Source organism: Sarcophilus harrisii, chromosome 3 (assembly GCF_902635505.1).
Source record: "Sarcophilus harrisii chromosome 3, mSarHar1.11, whole genome shotgun sequence".
Lineage (NCBI taxonomy): Eukaryota > Metazoa > Chordata > Mammalia > Dasyuromorphia > Dasyuridae > Sarcophilus > Sarcophilus harrisii.
In genome coordinates this window covers 82,661,064-82,681,314 of record NC_045428.1, presented here as the reverse complement: position 1 = coordinate 82,681,314, position 20,251 = coordinate 82,661,064, and the positions used below count along the sequence as shown (strand labels likewise).

The 20,251-nt window shown below is 35.2% G+C and overlaps 1 protein-coding gene across 2 annotated transcripts in view; it reads left to right on the top strand.

Moving 5' to 3' along the window:
* The first annotated feature begins 1,412 nt into the window (after window positions 1-1,412).
* The window catches only part of CASP8 (caspase 8), a 46,177-nt gene continuing 27,338 nt past the window's right edge, over window positions 1,413-20,251 (top strand). The window contains exons 1-2 of one of the 2 annotated variants that reach the window (XM_031958346.1): window positions 1,413-1,754; window positions 19,646-19,974. In XM_031958346.1, the coding sequence (XP_031814206.1) occupies window positions 19,679-19,974 (296 nt within the window). In that variant the 5' untranslated portion in view covers window positions 1,413-1,754; window positions 19,646-19,678. Of the gene's footprint in view, window positions 1,755-10,856; window positions 10,875-19,645; window positions 19,975-20,251 lie in introns of those variants that run through there. The other variant, XM_031958347.1, reaches the window with a different exon arrangement.

Below are 20,251 nucleotides of genomic sequence, written 5' to 3'. Positions count from 1 at the left end.
ATCTTCCTAGGTATCAATGGAGTTGTGGGTCTGGAGTCTGGAAGTCACTCTGGTTTTGGTTTTTGTCTTTTTTAATTTGGTGAGGTAATTGAGGTTAAGTGACTTGCCCAGAGTCACACAACTAGGAAGTGTTAAGTGTCTGAATCTGGATTTGAACTCTGATCTTCCTGACTTTAGAACTGATACTTTATCCACTGTACCATCTAACTTCCCAGGCAAGTCACTCTGCCTCACTTCCCTAAACTTTAAAATGAGGATGATAACAGCACCCACCTCAAAATGCCTTTTGTGAGTATTCAAATGAAATTGTTATGTGCTTAGCACAGTGCCTGGTACATAGAAGATGCTTAATAAATGCTCATTCCTCCTTTCTTCTTTCTATTCTTTGTTGTGTCCAATCTCACGGTGGGTGGTGATGGGTCCTCAAGGGTCCATGGAAGCTAATTTAAAAGAGACACAAATTGGTGGAGATAAGGCCTTGTGAATCTAGAAGCTCATTTAAGAAAGAGGAAGTTGTGGTGGAGGAAGAAGAGAAGCAGGTTGGGGGGGGGGAGAGGCAGAAGAGAAGGAGATATAGTGGGTGAGGAAGGGAGAAGCAGAAAGTGGCTGTAAAAGAGTTCTTTAGGGACTTTATGAGTCATTTCCCCTCCCCATCTTAATTAAAAAAATTTTTTTTAAAGATTCAGGTTCTTGTAAAAATGATTAAGAATTTAATTTGTCTCTGATCATCTTTTTTTCAATTCATTGGGGATTTATCAAGTATGAAGGCAAAATGCTGGTTTTTCAGGGTGCAAACATAAAACAGCTTTTGCTCTTTGGAAGTTGGAATTCTACCCTACTGGATTGGAGCACAGTGGATTTGAGATTGTGAGGATTCAGATAGTTTTTTTTTAAAAAAAAAAGAAGAGGCAATTTCGGGATCTCAGTGAATAAGGAGGGAATTGGGGGGGAAATGTTTATTTTTGGAGTGGAGCATTTTGTCACTGCTCTAGCAGATTGTTCTGGTGGTGCTACTTTATTAATCTTAAATCCCTCCACTTCCACCTTCCTTCTTTCTGTAATTTTTCCCCCTCCTTTCTTTCTTTTTATTGCTATCTTTGGTTTGTTGACATCACTAAATTTCTTCCGGTATCCTCCCTACCCTTCCCAGAGCGACATTCACTAATAAATACTTTTTAAAGGAGAGGAAAAAGAGGAAGAGTATATACGGGAAAAAAAAAAAAAAACAACCCAAACTTAAAATCAATCAAAAAAAGTGAAAATAAATGCAGTGCTTCGCACCCGTGGACTCCATCTCTGACAAGGAATAGGGTGGGAGGGGTAAAGTCTTTTCATGTTAAGAAATTTCTTCATCATCTGTAACCATCTGGAGTTATTTATCAGTCCTGAACCAGTGCAGGGGATTTCCCAGATGACATTTTCTAGTAGTGAACTTCACTTTAGTCTCTTAAAACTTCTTAAATCAGGAATTGTGTCCCTTTAAAACATTTTTTTTTTTTCTTTTAAGGGAAGACTGGGAGGGGAAATGACTCATTCCGTCCATAAAGAACTGTTTTATCGGTGATATAGCTAGCTGTTTGGTTGAGACTCCAGAGCAGGACAACTTCTGAAGCCAATCGTGTACCAGAGCTCAGCCAGTGCTCCAGTCCGGATCTTTTCGAAGCTGCTGACTTGTCTTAACTTTGAAAGAGTGGAGCAAGAGAGACAGAAAGACTGCCCGCCCCACCATTTGAACACGGAAGCGGCTTCTGTAGGTGAGTCCTTACAATTCAAGGGAGGGAGAAAGATGGGGAGGGAAGGGGAGCAACCTTTTACTTTTTCACTCAATTAGCACTAGGATTTAAGTGCCTTCTACTGTTCCAGGCACAATGCTAAATGCTAGGGATTATTTAAAAAAAAAAAAAAAGCAGAACCAGCTCTCAAAAAGTTCTGTCTAGCGGGTCTGGTAATAAACAAGATACACAGAGGATAAATTGGGGGTAGTCTCAGAGGGAAGGTGCTACCAATAAAGAGGACCGAAGTTGGAATTTGAGTTGGAACTTGAAGGCGGGGAAATCCAGTTGGGGAAGAAGAGTTCCCTGAATGGAGGACAGCTAGTGAAAATGCTTTAAGTTGGCAGGTGCAGTATTGCGTGTGTTATTTGAACTCGGTCCTTCCTTCGTGAAGAGGACCAAAGACTTCAGGGAAGTGATGTCTTGACTTGCAAGACAATTGGATTTAAATGAGGCAGAGCTGCGCATTAATCTCACTCTCTCCTCCAGTGGCAAGATATAGATTAGGACGACTGGAGATTGTCCCAAACGCAACAGGCCATTCTTACTGGATTGAAGAGTGAATGGGAAGGGGAGAGGTTACGAAGTTCTAAGAAAATTGGAGAGTACGTGGAGGGGATATAAGACGTCTGGAAAGGTAGAAGGGCGCTCAGATTTTGGCGGGAAGTTGTAGATGTGAGGCAGGTGGGGGGAGAGAAAGAGAGAGACAGAGACAGATACAAAGGAAGAGAGACGAAGAGAGACAGAGACAGAGACACATACACACAGAGAGAGAGGTGTTAGGGCAGGATTAAATAGATGTAGGAATCTTTAATTTAGAAAAGATAGTGGAGTCTATGGAAGTTGATAACCACCAAGGGAAACAGTATAGAGGAAGAGAAGAGGTCAGGAAGGACGAAGACTGAAAAAAGGATATTGGATCTGCTTTTAATGGGTAATTGGTAAATTTGGAAGAAGCAGCTTCAGGTGAATGAAACACTTTAGAGAGGAGAGAGAAACAAAAGTGAAAGTATGGATTGTCTTGTCAACGAACATTTATCTTGTGCCTACTATATGTTAGGCACTGTGTTAAGAAGTGGGGATACAAAAAGGGTTCCTGTTTCTCGAAGAGCTCACAGTAGAAAGGAAGAAGACTTATAAAAGGAGAAATAAGATATGAGGTACTGAGTGCCAAAAAATGGGAGGGTGGGTTGAAATAGAATGAATACACGACTGATCCAGCAGCCTCCCAAGATGGAGTTTCTGGGTGGAACTCAGGATCAGAGGGTTCTTATTTCCAATGTAAAGCCTTGGGGTTTCAGGGTGAATGAATGACAAGACATTGGACATTGTAGAAAGAGTTCAGGAGACTCAGGAAGGAGGACTGAAGAGGAGGAACCTTGAGGGATGAGTGATTTTTGTTCTTACTGGTGTGTTTATAGGCAGTAGAGAAAAGTCCAATACACGTGAGAGAATGAGGATTAATGGGAATAAAGATGATAGAGGAATGGTTTGCTGGAGAAGACACAATAAAATGAGATCATTTTGGTGTGTAAAAGGTTTGACTTGACAAATAGAAGGGCCACATCTTTATGTGAGGCAGTGATGAAAAAGGATATAGTAGTGAAAGGCATCTGAGTGATATGAGATGATATAGGGAAGAAATGGGGCTTCTCTGTGAATGGCCTCAGTTTTTTTTCAGTGAAGTAGGAGACAAAGTTCTTAGATGAGAAAGTGGGAGGGAGGGAAGCAATGGGAGGACTGAGAAGAGATGAAAGAATGATAGAAAATGATGAACTTATTAGAAGGAATGTTTCTTCCAATACTTTTAGGATCTATCATTTCCTTGATGAGAAGATCCACTCCACCGATGCCAATCACAACCTAAATACTGCTTTTCAGGTGGTCTACCAAAGAGGTGTTGTTACTAAAATAGTCACAAGCAACCCAGATTTCAGCTTTAGAAGGTTGGTCTAAAGGTAGGATTAAAAGGAAACAGACGGTATACTTTAGTGGATAATGTACTGGATCTGGAGTCAAAAAGAGCTGGACTTCAAATCTCAGACATTGATAAGTTGTGTGACTCGGATTTTTTGGACTTGGTGGTCTGAAAGATTTCATCTACCTCTCTAATCGATCATTCTCTGAAAGTAAAAAGAACCAAAGAATTAGATCTACATAAGGCATCAAAGGAAAAAATATGAATACCATAGGCACTTAGATAACTAACATTTGTCAGCCTTGCAGAATTAAAAAATATGTATCTGTATCCAAACCCTTTCTATTATGGAGAGGGATGCTGAAACTGGCATAGTCCCCATGCACTCTGACATGGCTGTGCCTCCAATATATTACTAGGGAATCTTGAACAAGGGAAAGGTATCCTGTGTTGAAATTCCACCTCATTCCTTGAGTAACACTTTGCATATCTATTAATTTAAAAAATACATTTGTTAATTCATTCATTTAAAAATATTAAATTATTATGTGTTAAAATAAGTAATATTTTGATGAAAATAATCATTTTCTAAAACAAGAACAATTAATGAGCAGAATGGCACTTTCATATAGTTTTGTAAATCTCTTTAACGTCTTTTTTATGCTATACTGAGCTTTATTAATGACCTGTTATTCAATATGATTTTGGATTTTTCAATCATCATTCAAAGTTCTCAATCTAATTCAACATTTAGCCAGTCTTTCGCTGGGCTGCAGTGACAGACAGATAAAACTGGAGGTTCTAGTGAGTTTATTATGCCAAATGAAGTGGTATGGTTAGGATGCAGTTATTTCCCCTTCCCCCCTTTATTGTTTTATTTTTTTTTTGGTTATACATGTATATTAACTTTTTAAATACACATTTCTTTATGAATCATGTTGGGAGAGAAAAAATCAGAACAAAAAGGAAAAACCATGGGAGAGGAAAAAAAAAAGAAAAAGAAGTGAACATAGCATGTGTTGATTTACATTTAATCTACATAGTTGTTTTTCTGGATGCCAATGGCATTTTCTATCCAAAATTTATTGGGATTGCCTTGGAGAGGTTGCAGTCATAAAGCGTGGCTGATATTATGATCACTTTGAGAGGAATGTTGTCCCTTGACATGTTGTTTACATATTTTTTTCGAAACTCCTTCTTAATTCCTCTTTAGATTATATAAGCAGAATGTTATAGATCCTATGTCCTTTAGGATCATTTATATTTTGTGATTGTTATTTAAGCTTGGACAGCAAAACTAATGTTTTAAAAAAGGTTCTTAATTTGAGATCTGTCTTATGAATTCTCTTATCTGGAGATAATAATCCACTTGGTCTTAGGATTTTTTCTCATTGAGTTCAGTAATGACTATCAATTTCTTTTCCCTTAAGATAAGTTTTTTTTTTAGACCGAGATTCTTTTTTTAATAGCTTTTTATTTTTCAAAATACATGTAAAGATAGTGTTCAACATTCACTTTTGCAAAAGCTGGTGTTTTAAATTTTTCTCCTCTTTCTCTCCCTCTCTTCTCCCCTAGAAAGCAAGTAACCCAATATAGGTTAAACATGTGAAATTCTTCTAAACATATTTCCATATTTACTGATAGGTTTTTTTTTTTTTTATTAAAGCTTTTTACTTACAAAACAGATGCATGGGTAATTTTTCAACATTGACCCTTGCAAAACTTTCTGTTCCAGAATTTTCCTTTTTTCCCCGGAACCACTTCCTCCCCTAGATACGTGTTAAATATGTTAAAATATCTGTTAAATCCAATGTATTTATACATATTTATACAGTTATCTTGCTGCACAAGAAAAATCAAATCTAGGAAAAAAAGATCTGAGAAGGAAAATAAAATGCAAGCAAACATAAACAGAAACAGTGAAAATGCTATGTTCTGGTCTACACTCAGTTCCCACAGTTCTCTCTCAGGGTGTGGATGGCTTTCTTCATCACTGAATGATTGGAACTGGTTTGAATCATCTCATTGTTGAAGAGAGCCATGTCCATCAGAATTGATCATCATATAGTTGTGGTTGCCGTGCATAATGATCTGGTTCTGCTCATTTCACTTAGTATAAGTTCATGTAAGTCTCTCCAAGCCTCTCTGAAATAATCCTGTTGGTCGTTTCTTACAAAATAATAATATTCCATAACATTCATATACCATAATTTATTCAGCTGTTCTCCAATTGATGGGCATCCATTCAGTTTCCAGTTCCTAGACACTATAAAAAGGGCTGCCACAAACAGTTTTGCTCATGTAGGTCCCTTTCCCTCCTTTAAGATCTAAGATAGGATTTTTAAAAGTATTCTATTTCCTCTTTTGTTAATCTGGGTAACTGATATTTTTGTAAATATTCATCCACTTCACTTAGATTGTCATATTTATTGGCATATGATTGGGCAAAATTGCTCCTGATAATTACTCTGATTTCATCTTCATTGGTAGTGCATTCACCCTCTTCATTTTTGATACTGGTTTTTTGTTTTCTTTTTAAAAAATAAAATTAGTCAATGATTTATTTATCTTTTCATTTATTTTTCATAAAAATCAGTTCCTAGTTTTTTTATTATTTCAGAAATTTTTTAATTTTCAATTTCAAGATTTCCAATTTGGTGTTTAATTAGGGATTTTTAATTTGTTCTTTTTTCTAGCTGCATGCCCAATTTATTGATCTGCTCTTTCTCTATTTTATTGATGTAAGTGTTTTTTTTTTGTTTTGTTTTGTTTTGTTTTGTTTTTTTTTGCTGAGGCAATTGGGGTTAAGTGACTTGCTGAGGGAAGTATTAAGTGTCTGAGGACAGATTTGAACTCAGGTCCTTCTGACTTCAGGACTGGCACTCTATCCACTGAGCCAATTAGCTGCCCTGTGTTCAGAGATTAAAAAAATTTTTTTTCTCCAAGTACTGTTTGGTTGTATTCCATAAATTCTGGTATGTTGTTTCATTGATATTTTCTTTATTAAAATTATTGATTGTTCCTATGATTTGTTCTTTGATCCACTCATTCTTTTGGATTAGATTACTTAGTTTCCAATTAATTTTTATTCTATGTTTTCATGGCTCTATACTGAGTATAATTTTAGTTGCATTATGGTCTGAAAAAGATACATTTAATATTTTTGCTTTTCTGCATTTGTTTGTAACTTTTTAATGCTCCAGTGTTCAACTTTTGTGAAGGTGCCATCACAGCTGGGGAAAAAAATATTTCTTTGTATCCCAATTCAGTTTTCTTCAGAGGTCTATCATAGCTGACTTTTGTAAAATTCCATTTATCTTCTTAACTTCTTTCTTGTTTACTTTATAATTAGATTTATCCAGCTGTGAGAGAAGAAATTCATGGTTCCTTAATAGTATAGTTTTGCTGTCTATTTCTTCCTGTAACTTGTTTAACTTTTCCTTTATGAATTTTGATGCTATGCCATTTGTTGCATATATGTTTATTATTGGTGTTACTTCATTGTCTATGCTGCCTTTTAGCAAAATGTACTTTCCCTGCTTATCTTTTTTAATTAAATCTAATTTTGGTTTTGCTTAATCTGACATTGTGATTGCTACCTTTGATTTCTTTTTTTTAACCTCAGTTGAAGCAGAATTTTATTCTGTGTGTCTCTTTATTTCAAGTGTATTTATTGTAAAAAACATAATATTGGATTATGATTTTTAATTCATTATGCTATCTGATTCCATTTTATGGGTGAGTTCATCTCATTCCCATTCTCAGCTATGATAAATAAATGTAAATTTCCCTTAATCCATTTCCCTCACTGTTTATCCTTTTTTCTCTTTTTACTTTATTCTCCTCAAAAGTCTGTTTTGCTCCTAATCACTATGTCCCTTAATTCACCCTTTTTCTGTTGGCACCTTTTTTCCCCTACTTCCTTGTAAGGTAAGATATATTTTTATAATCAACTGAGTGTGTATGTTATTCCCACTTTGAATCATTTCTGATGAGAGTATGATTCAAGTGCTTTCTCCATCTTCCCCATCTTCCTTTCATAACTCCATTATGTGCTATAATTTTTCCCATTATTCTTCTCCCTCTTTTCCCCCCTTCTCCCAGGGCATCCCTCTTTCTCACCTCTTAATTTTATTTTTTAAAATTATCTCATCATTGTCATTGTCATACCCATATTTTCTGTCTATGTGTACTCCTAACTGCTTTATTAAAGAGAAAAATTCTTAGGAGTTATAATTATTATTTTCCCATATTGGAATGTAAACATTTAAACATTATTGATTCCTTTATGATTTCTCTTTCATGGTTACCTTTTTATGTTTCTCTTGAGTTTTGTATTTGAAAGTCAGATTTTCTATTATCTCTGGTCTTTTCATCAGGAATGCCTGAAAGTCCTCTATTTCAGTAAATATCCATGCTCTTTTTTATTGTTTGCTATTTTTTCTTGCCTAATTCTTGACTTTTAACTTTACATTAAAATTAGGCTCTGCTGCTGGGATGGAGAGAGCATTGTCCCAAGCTTCAGGCTTTTTATATTACTGCTTTCAGAGCTAGCCCTATGTGTGTGTGTGTGTTTGTGGGGGACAAGGGTTCAGTAGATTTTTAGTGCTTCTAAGATGTAGTTACTGTTCTCCTGGCCTCTGTTCTGTTCTTCATTTAGCAAGAAATCTTATTGTCCTCTAGCCACTATGATGAGCCCTCTTCCTGGCCCTAGGACCCTGTCTGGGCCCCTTGCCACAATTGTTAATGTTCCCCATGTTTTGAAATGGAGACACAGGAACTGCATTTGAACAACTTAACGGGGTTCTGGATCCAACCAGCAAAGAATCCCTTTCATTCTCTTTCCAACGGGCCATGGGCTGAGAGCTCTTGAAGTTGCTGCTGCCAATGCAAATGCTGCTGGGGTCATCAAGCGTGACTTGCTCTCATAGCCTGACTGTCATCCTGTTGAGACAGACATTTCTTGTTCACCTCCTAAATTGTCTTAGGCTGGAAATTTGTTTCACCCAATCCTTTGTTCTTTCTCTCCAGAATTTGATTTGAGACATTATTTTAGAATTGTTTATAAGGGAAATTGGAAGAACTTGACTATTTCTGTACTTCACCATCTTGATTCCACCCATATAAGTATTTTAAAGTCAGCCCAAGTTCTTTTTTTTCTGGTCTTGGGTTATAAGTATATACTATGGATTCAGTTTGAGGTATATTACAAGTTTTGGACATTTAAAAAATGTGTATTCAACAAATTAAATTAAATTTTTAGATCTTAAAGATGTCTAGTTATTATAATAGCTTTTGTGTAGATGGCTTGTTTTATTACATTTACATGAATTTGGAAACTAAAAGACTCTGAACAATGCAGTCAGCTTTGGAAATATCAGGAAAATATAGAGGAGCCACCATAAATCATCAAATGATTTACCTCTGAGCATATGCTTTAATTTAGAGCAGGCAAATAAAAAAAAAAGTAACTCAATTAGCAACAATAAAGTCTTAAAATTACTTTTGGCATTTTTTTAAAGCACCAAAACATATTTGATGATTTCAACAGAAATCTTGAAGGGAACTCTGATGGGCCATAATCTCAAGTGTGAAAAATATTTTCAACAAGCCAAAGTTGCATAACCCTATCATGCATTCCACATGACTGTGTGAAAGAAATCATATGTTTTTATATTAGTTTTGAAGCTTACAAGTTTTTTCTCCAGTCCATATAAAACAGAGAACTTAATTTAAAAAACAAATATAGATAATTCTGATACAGATGACAATAAATAGCAAAAATGACAATGAAGAACTTTACACATAGAAAATATCTTATGATGTGAAGCTCTAATTCAGAAATTTCTCAGAAATACAAAGATCTAAGACAATTCCAAAAGACTCATGATAGAAAATGCTATCCACATCCAGGAGAAGTATAAAGACTGAATGTAGAATGAAGCATACTATTTTCACTTTGTTTTGTTTTTGTGATTTTTCCATTTTGTTTTGACTTTTTTCATAACATGACTAATGTAGAAATATGTTTAATATGATTATAATGTATAACTTTAAAAAAGTAATAGAAAGAATGGGGAATTGGTGAGAAAAGTATGGAATAGTTCAGGAGGAAAAATTTAAGGAAATAAGTTCTAAAGAAATCAAAGAGTGATAATCATAGAATCACAATATTATAGTCAGAAGGAATCTCGGATATCTTGCTTTAACCCATACTTGACTAAGAATCCTCTCTACTAAGAGAACTGATTAACTCTGAATGCAGATTGAAACATATTTGTGTATATGTATGTGGAATGATTCTTAGGTTTTCAGCTTGTAGACTAGTTACCCTATACAGAAAGTACAAATTGGAGGAAGGTTTAGAAGGAAAGATAATGAACTTTTGGGAAGCAACATATTTAAGAGGATATTCAGTTTGAAATTTCTGTAAGGCATTTGGATATTGGGGGGAAAGGTAGATTTGAGAATGATCAGCATAGAAATGGCAATTAAATCTATGGAAGCTGACTAAGTCACTAAATAAAATCATTTTGAGGGAGAAGTCTTGCTTGCTGACTTGATTGTTGACTGTTTAAAATGGAAAATGAAAGGAGTTGGCTTGGAAGAGATACAATCTAAAGCATTTATTAAGGGATTAGATTTGAAAGAAAAAGAAAGTGCAGGTTTAGGGAGAATAATTGAGTTCTTTTTTAGATAAGGTATGGCTAGATATAGCCTTTTGGCAGTTAGAGATATGAATTTAGAATTCAGAAACTAATCAGGGCTGGAAGCACAGTTCTAGTTGTGGAGATCCCTAATGGAACAGATGGTCTCTAGGACAAAAATCTGTTTTTGTATCTTTAGATAGACAGAAAGATTTTTTTTAATAAAAGATGTAGATAAGAAGATTGCTTTCATTTTAAAACTTTTCTTTTATTCCTCCTTTCAGTTTCTTGTACTCACAGAAATTAGGGTCCCCTCTGATTGCACAGCTTTCCTTTTCTAGCACTAGTTGCACTTTCACTCATTATCCTATCCCCTTCTCCTGGCCCTCCTTATGGGAATATTTATTGCTTCCCATAGCCATTTCCAGGCTCTATCCCACCATCACTCTATCACTGTATTTAGGGGCAGTAGCTGTCATGGAAGATGGAGCATCAGACATGCATTCTGTCTTCAAGTTCAGTGTGTTTTCTTGCATGGTAAGCATATTTTCTTTCTTTTCTTCTGGGTTGTTCTTCAATTCTGTGTATTTATATTCTAATCTATTGTTCTCTCTTTTGTTTCCTTGGTGAGTGCAGATTTAAGTTTTTCTATTTTATTATTTTTGTGCAGGACATGCATTTTGCTCTCAAAATTCTCATATCTCTTTTGAATCATTCAGGAACAATATATTGTAGTTCCATGTTCTCCTCATGTAGGTCCCCTCTGAAACTGTCCTCTGTGTCATCAAATATTCTATCATTTCCCTTCATTTTGCAGTATTTATTCATAGATAACTCAACTAATTTCCTATCTCTGAAACCACATTTCATTCTGTTATTACTGCTTCTCCTGCTGACTTATTATTATTTTTTTTTATATATATTTCTGGTTCTTTGAGTTTTCTTTTTCATGAAATCTTTGGTACTTTCACTCTTTTTTCCCTTTTTATTTTCCTTATCACTCACATTCTGACTCCTTCCCCTTTTATTATGATTTCTTCAAGGCTAGATTTCAAAGTGTCTCAGAATCCTCTCACACTGGTCAATTCACAGTTTACCACTTAGGTTTCTGGTCCATTTGACTTTTGGGTAGTCAGAATTGACTCCAGCTGAATATTGTGCTCTTCCTTAGAACTTACAAAGCTCCCCATTCACACAGCTTCCTGTTTTGGTGATCTGTCCCATGCTTTCTTTTTTTATTTTCCTCAGTTCCCTCATCTAGTTCCAGCAATTCAGAGTCCACTTTCCCTAGCATCAATATTCCCGGAAAACTATAACACCATCAGCATGGAAAACAAATACATATTGGTGTATTATTTTATATTGGCAACCTTTGAGTGATATTAGATCTGATTGAGGATGATGTGCAATATTTTAGGGTTTAAAGCACTCTGAATAATAATATCCTCCTCAAACTAGGGGACCTCTACATCTAACTAAAGGAAATTCTTTCACTTGGACTTTGCCACTTTGGACAGTGGCAAATACCTTAGGTTGTTTTTTTTTTTTTTTTTTTCTGTAGGGTTGGGGCCAAATTTGCTATTGTGGCCTGAGGGAATTTATGAAACCTGGAGCCTGAGTTTCTACTGCATTGTAAAGGTGGGGAGGGGACCAGGAAGTAGAAGTGGTTTTGTTGTAAGCATGTGTCTTTTTCTTGAGGTTCAGCTAGTACAACCTCACTGCCAGTAGCATGGGAGGTCAGTGGAGGAGTGCCCAGTGAATTTAGGATAAGTGAGTGTCTTGATTTGGTTTTTTTAAAAACATTTTAGATTCTTGTTTTAGATTTTTGTTTGGAGAGGTTTGAGAAGTGATGGGAATCAGAGAAAATATCTAATCTGCTATCTAATTATTCCCATGAAAGGGAAAGAATCCATATGTAAAAAATGTTTGTAGCTTCCTTTTTAGTGTCAAGGAATTGGAAACTGTGTGGATGCCCATCAGTTGGGGAATGGCTGGTATATGAATGTAATAGAATATTATCATTCTATAAGAAACAATCAATAGAATGATTTCAGCGAGGCCTGGAGAGACGTACATGAACTGATGCTAAATGGAGTGAGTAGAACAAAAGAACATTGTACTTAGTAACACAAGATGCTGTGATGATCAGTTGTGATGGAGCTGTGTAATGTTCTCTTGTTCGGTTTTCCTGGTGGTCTCTGGAAGTCTTGGGAGCAGCCTTCATTTCAGTTCAGCAATCTCCACAAGAGTAGTCAGGGGTTAAAGTCCAAATCCTTTATTATCTCTTTCGAAGTCTTGTCTCCTTTCCTGGGGCCTGGTTAACCTTCTTAGAGGCCTATCTCTCTCCTTGGTTCCTAGAGCTTGAGCTCCCACCTGTCTTCTCTGACCTCTGAATCTCTTCACTGGGGTTCCTAGCTTATATACTCTACACTGAGTATAAACCAATAATTATATCACTAAGAAACCATTATTTGTTCTAAGATTAAATCTATCATACTGAACTATGCTAAACTAGATAACCTTTGTCTCTATCAATTCCACTGACTTAGCTCCTTGTTTCAAGTTCAGAGTTCTGGCCCATAACAGACTTGGCTCTTAAACAATGAAGTGATTCAGACCAATTCCAATAGATTTGTGATGGAGTGAGCCATCCACATCCAGAGAGAGGACTGTGGGTACTGAATGAGGATCACAACATAATATTTTCACTTTTACTGTTGTTATTAGTTTACTTGATTTTTTCTCTCATTTTTTGATTTTTCTTGTGCAGCATGATAAATATGGATAAATAGGATAAATATGGAAATCTGTTTAGAAGAATTGCACATGCTTAAATAATTTTATTAATTAATTTAATAATGAATTTAATTTAATAATAAATAATTTAATCAATTGATTAATTAAATTGGATTACTTGCTGTCTAGGGGACGTGAGAGATGGGGAGGGAGGAAAAAAAATATGGAATACAAAGTTTAGCAAGGGTAAATGTTGAAAACTATTTTTGCATGAATTTTGAAAAATAAAAAATTATTATAAAAATTACATCATGACTTTGCATTATCATCAGTGATTTCTTAGTCATCAAATCTAATGGATTTTTCTCAAACCTCAGTCTTTTTAACCTTTCTGTAGGTTCCCGCTGAACCTCTCTTTCTTCATATGGAAAATGAAGGGATTGAACAAGAGAGCTTTTAAGGTTATTATCAGCTTTTATAGTTAGTCTTTTGAGGTTTGGTCTCAATTTGATTCTGATGCAGCTCAGTTTCGATTTTAGTAAGAATTGAAAAAGTCTTCCTCTGTGACCTTTGACAAAGACAAGTTCTTTGACACTGCAAATAATCCTCTAGCATTAAAGAAAGAGGAAAAAGGAAATCAAAAGACTAGGATACCTCCAAAGGTAACAAAGTAGGAGACAACCCCTGGAAGAGGGGCTTATTCAGTAATATTAAAATCTGTGGAGAGATCCAGGAGGATGAGAAGTCAGAAAAATAATTTGATTTGGTGATTTGATCATATTTATGACTTAGAGTACATGTTAAATTAGGGCCAGGAATTTTTATACCTGGGGGCAAGCACTGTGAAAGACATCATTAATTGGACATAGGATAGATAGGTTTCTACACTGAGGGGATAAGGACCAGAAACCCTAAGGCATCATAAGGTTGATGCTGAGGAGTCTCACCCTTGGGGGGAATGGCTCTAAGGAGAAGGAGGCCATCTTTTACCTTCTTATTTTAACTAATTTTTTTTACATAACTATAACTAGGTGCTAATGGCATGTATTTCTTGACACTTAGCCTCTATTAAATTTAATGACTGGGGGTAGTGGGAATGCAGATAACTCTTGCAGCAAAAAGATAAGATAATTTTAGGGAGGAACCTCTCCTTCCTATTCCCCATCTTTCTTCAAAAGAACAATCCTCAAAGTACCATGAGACAATTTTAAAATGGGAAGGGACCTTAAAGAATCACAGAGCAATTTCCTCATTTTGTGGGGGAAGGAAACATAAAGGGAAGTGACTTGTGACAGAAATTGCAGAGGAAGGCTCTCTCAATTCTTACTAAAATTGAAACTAAGCTATAGTGGAATCAAATAGAACCCAAATCTTAATGACTGACTGTAAAAGTTGGAAAGAATCTTAGAAACTTTCTTGTTAAGCTCCCTCATTTTACACATGAGGAAAGGGGCTCAGAGGGGAAATGATTTGTCTGGTTGTTTTTTGTGTTTCATTTTCAAAGAGGACCATGATATCGGGGAGGTGATGCTATGACATGCAAGTGAGTTGGATTTAAGTGAGGGAGGCTGTGCAAGGTCACCTGCCTCGCTTTCCCCTTCAGAGTTATCTGAGTCCAGTGCCAAGATAAATCAAGATGACTGGATGCATTAGGAAACCTTGGCCTTTTAAGCTCAGGTCTTTAAGAGATCTCAGTTTGACTACGGCAATACCCAATAAGTAAGTTTAGGTAAGAAAACAACTTGCCTGGTTAGTCAGTAAGTGTTCCAGTACTAAACCTCCTATCTCCTCATGTCCCATTCAGTTCTCTTTCAGTGGGCTGACATTTTTACAAGATCCTTCCATAAAAGACATATAGTATACAAAGCATTAGCTATTAAGTATATTTCTTTTTTATTTCCTCTACAAGGAAAGAAATGCTTAAAACACATGATGCAGAATGCACTAATGTTCTTAAAACATGAAACTCTTTGTGGGGCTGAAGAAGAGATATTTCACATTCCCCTATGAATTGTGCTATTCAAGAAATTAATAATAATAGCCAGCATTTCTATAATACATACTAAGTGCCAGAAATTGTGATAAATCTTTTAAATCAACAGTCTCATTTGATCCTCCTAACAATTCTACAAGGTAGTTGACATTATTATCTCTATTATATTTTGTCAAAAGCTTTTTCTGCATTTATTGATATAATAACGTGAAATTGAAGTAGAGCGTGGCTTGTCCAATTCAATTCAATTCAATTCAAGCTACTCAATATCTGAGGCAGAATTTGAATTCTGGTCTTCGTGTTCTAAACCTAGTGCATCATTCATATGCTACCTAATTTTCTAACCAATTCCTTGCAAACCAGTCTCCAAAGTTTTTTCTCTGAGTGTGTTATGACATTTTCCTTTACAAGTCTATTGGAATTGTCTTAGATCACTGTATTTCTGAGAAGAGCTAAGTTATTTTTGTGATTGTCACACAATCTTGCTATTACTATATTCAGTGTTCTCCTGGTTCTGTTCACTTTACTCAGCACCAGTTCATGTACATTTTTCCAAGTTTTTCTGAAATCTGTCTGCTCACCATTTCTTTCCTTTTTTTTTTCCTGAGGCAATTGGGGTTAAGTGACTTGCCCAGAGTCACACAGGTAAGAAATGTTAAATGTCTGAGATCAGATTTGAACTCAGGTCCTCCTGACTTCAGGGCTGGTGCTCTATCCACTGCAACATCTAGCTGCCCCCTCACCATTTCTTTTAGAACAATAATATTCCAATATATTCAATACTATAATTTATTTAGCCTCTCAGATTGATGGGCATACATTCAGTTTCCAAAACCTTGTCATAACAAAAAAGGTATCACTGTACACGTGGGTCCCTTTCCCTTTTTTATAATTATAATTAGAGATAAAAATTTTTTCTAAGTACTTCTCTGGTTACATCTCACAAATTTTGGTATGTTATCTCATTGTTATCATTATTATTATTTTTAAAATGCCCTTTTATTTACAGGTTATATGCATGGGTAACTTTACAGCATTAACAATTTCCAAACCTCTTGTTCCAATTTTTCACCTCTTACCCTCCACCCCCTCCCCCAGATGGCAGGATGACCAGTAGATGTTAAATATATTAAAATATAAATTAAATACACAATAAGTATACATGACCAAACCGTTATTTTGCTGTACAAAAAGAATCAGACTCTGAAATATTGTACAATTAGCTTGTGAAGGAAATCAAAAATGCAGGTGGGCATAAATATAGGGATTGGGAATTCAATGTAATGGTTTTTAGTCATCTCCCAGAGTTCTTTCTCTGGGCGTAGCTGGTTCAGTTCATTACTGTTCCATTGGAAATGATTTGGTTGATCTCATTGCTGAGGATGGCCAGGTCCATCAGAACTGGTCATCATATAGTATTGTTGTTGAAGTATATAATGATCTCCTGGTCCTGCTCATTTCACTCAGCATCAGTTCATGTAAGTCTCTCCAGGCCTTTCTGAAATCATCCTGTTGATCATTTCTTACAGAACAATAGTATTCCATAATATTCATATACCACAATTTATTCAGCCATTCTCCAACTTATCATTATTTTTAATGAAATTTCTGATTGTTACTATAATTTGTTCTTTAATGTCCCCCTCCCCCCCCATTTTTTAGGATTAGATTCATTTGTTTTCAACTAATTTTCTATCTATACTTCCAAAGTCCTTTACCGAATGTAATTTTATTGCCTTATGGAGCAAAAAGGGTGCATTTAATATTCCTGCTTTTCTGCATTTATGAGGTTGTTATGCCTTAATACTTAGTTGTTTTATGAAGGTACTATATATAACTGAGGGAAAGAGGTACACCCTTATTCTGTTCATCTCCTTAGCTTCTTTCTTATTATTTTGTGGTTAGTTTTATCTAGTTCTGGGAGGGGTATCTTGAGATTTCCCACTAGTATTGTTTTATGTAGTTGTCACAGCCTCCAAGGCCCATATTTGGCATTATCAATGACCTGTACTTCCAGCCAATTCCTGTTCCAGTGTCACAAACATTGCCTTCCAACCTTCTAAGTTGTCTTTGGCTGGAAAAATGTCTCATCCTAATATTTTTTGTTGGTTATGCTGCTGCAGAATTTATTTTGTTATTTTAAAATTGTTTGGAAGAGACAGAAGAGTTTAGCTGGAATGCTCCCTCTGTGCTCTCATCTTGGCTCTGCCTTAAAAAAAGTGTTAATAATTGATATAACAATTATGTTTATAATATTTGTAAAATTATAATTGTTAATATAACTATAGTTATAATTATGATAATAAATTACTAAAATAACTAATAATTTAAAATATTTTATTGATGTCTATTGTTTTTTTATATCACCAAAAGTTCTCCAAATAGTCCTTCATCCCCTCCATCCCAGGGAACCATCTTATGGGGAAAAAATAGTCATTTTTAAGTGGGGAGGGGGGAGAAAGACAAAAAAATGGATATGAGACACAAAAAAATCAGAAAAAGTCTAAAAATATGTGCTATATTCTACACCTACATACCTCCCACCTCTGCTATGGAGGCAATGTCTAGAAAAAAACAAATTGCAGCAATCTTAAGATATTACCTTATGCCCACCACAATAACAAAAACAGCAAATAATTATAAAATTAAGGGTCAGTTAGATAGTCAATCAATGTAAACATTTTGGAGAACTAACTAATAATTTATAATAAATTAAAAACTGATTATGTCTTCTGAACCAATAATTTAATTGTTAGAACTTTATCCCAAAATATGATTTTAAAAGTGGAACCAATCTTTGCAAAAATATTCAGAATTCCTTTATTTGTAATAGCAAAAATTTGGAACAATCTGTATGTTTAAGAGTTATTCTGGATTGGACTTTAATTTCATTAGGATAAGGAGTACTTGATGAGAATATGCTCTTTTCCAGTGCAAATTAACATCTCCCTTCTCTGTACCTTGTGTTCTATAAAAATTTTTTTTTTATTAAAGAGTTTTATTTACAAAACATATGCATAGGTAATTTTTCAACATTGACTCTTGCAAAGCCTTTTGTTCCAAATTATCCCTTCCTTCCCCTCATCCTCTCCCCTAGATGGCAGGTAGTCCAATACATGTAAAATGTGTTAAAATATATGTTAAAACCAATATATGTGTACATATTTATACAGTTATCTTGCTGCACGAGAAAAATCCAGTCAAGAAGGAAAAAAAAACTAGGAAGGAAAACAAAATACAAGCAAGCCACAACAGAAAGAGTGAGAATGCTATGTTGTGGTCCACACTCAGCTTCCATGGTCCTTTCTTTGGGTGTAGATGGCTTTCTTCATCACTGAACAATTGGAATTGATTTGAATCAGAGCCATGTCCATCAGAATTGATCATTGTATAGTGTTGTTGTTGCCATGTATAATGATCTCCTGGTTCTGCTCATTTCACTTAGCATCAGTTCATGTAAGTCTCTCCAGGCCTCTCTGAAATCATCCTGTTGGTTGTTTCCTACATAATAATAATATTCCATAGCATTCATATACCATTATTTATTCAGCCATTCTCCAACTGATGGGCATCCTTTCAGTTTCCAATTTCTTGCCACTACAAAAAGTTTGCTGCCACAAACATTTTTGCATATGTGGATCCCTTTCCCTTCTTTAAGATCTCTTTGGCATATAGGCCCAGTAGAAACACTGCTGGGTCAAAGGGTATGCACAGTCTGATAAATTTTTGAGCATAGTTCCAGATTGCTCTCCAGAATGGTTGGATCCATTCACAATTCTACCAATAATGTATCAGTGTCCCAGTTTTCCTATATCCCCTCCAACATTCGTCATTATCTTTTTCTGTCACCTTAGCCAATCTGAGAGGTGTGTAAGTGGTATCTCAGAGTTGTCTTAACTTGCATTTCTCTGATCAATAATGATTCGGAGCACCTTTTCATATGACCACAAATAGCTTCAATTTCTTCATCTGAAAATTGTCTTCAGTTCTTATAAATTTGAGTCAATTTTCTATATATTTTGTAAATGAACCTTTAAATGTAAAAATGTTCTTCCAGTTTATTGCTTCCCTTCTAATCTTGTCTGCATTAGTTTTGTTTGTACAAAACTTTTTAATTTAATATAATCAAAGTTATCTATTTTGTGATCAATAATGATCTCTAGTTCTTTTTTGGTCACAAAATTCTTGACTTCTCCACAGATCTAGGAGGTAAACTATCCTATGTTCTTCTAATTTGTTTATAATATCAGTCTTTATGGCTAGATTATGAACCCATTTCAACCTTATCTTGGTATATGGTATTATGTGTGGAACAATGCCTAGTTTCTGCCATACTAGTTTCCAATTTTCCCAGCAGTTTTTGTCAAATAGTGAATTCTTATCCCAAGAGCTGGGGTTTTTGGGTTTGTCAAACACTAGATTGCTGTAGTCCTTGGCTATTTTGTTCTGTGAACCTAACCTATTCCATTGATGAGATTTGATATTTCTTAGCCAGTACCAAATGGTTTTGATGACTGCTGCTTTATAATATTGTTTTAGATATGGTATCCCAACTAAAATATAGTATTTCTTTTCTCAGGTTAGAACTTCACCTTCCTAAGTTCGGATAAACATGGATTTCCGTGAAATTCTGTGCAAGATTTCAGAAGAAATAGATAGAGAAGAGCTGACTGCTCTGAAATTCCTTTGCTTGGATCACATCCCGATGAGGAAGCAGGAACTTATCAATGATACTTTGAAATTCTTTGAGATACTTGAAGAAAAGGTTTTGTTGAAGAAGAACAATCTGTTCTTCTTGAAGGAACTGCTGTATTACATATGCCGAATAGATCTCCTCACAAATTTGAACACTAACATAACAGAGTTAGAGCATCAAATTCGAACCAAAGCCCAGGTTTCCTCCTATAGGTAAGTGTCACCTTAATATTATGATTCTTGAAATGAACGTTATTTGGCTACTTTTTTAATCAATGGTTTTAACTTTGTACATAGGAAAAATAAATGGTCACTTCAAATGACATCAATATATGCAAAACCTTTGTAAACATTAATGTATGATGTAAGTGCTAATGATGATGGTGTGAAAGACTCCTACTTCTTCCTCCTTAGCCCCCAAAGAGAAGGATTGTTCCTCACTTGTTCTCAGATGCTTAAAATTCTTTTAAGGGAAGACAAAAATCTTTAT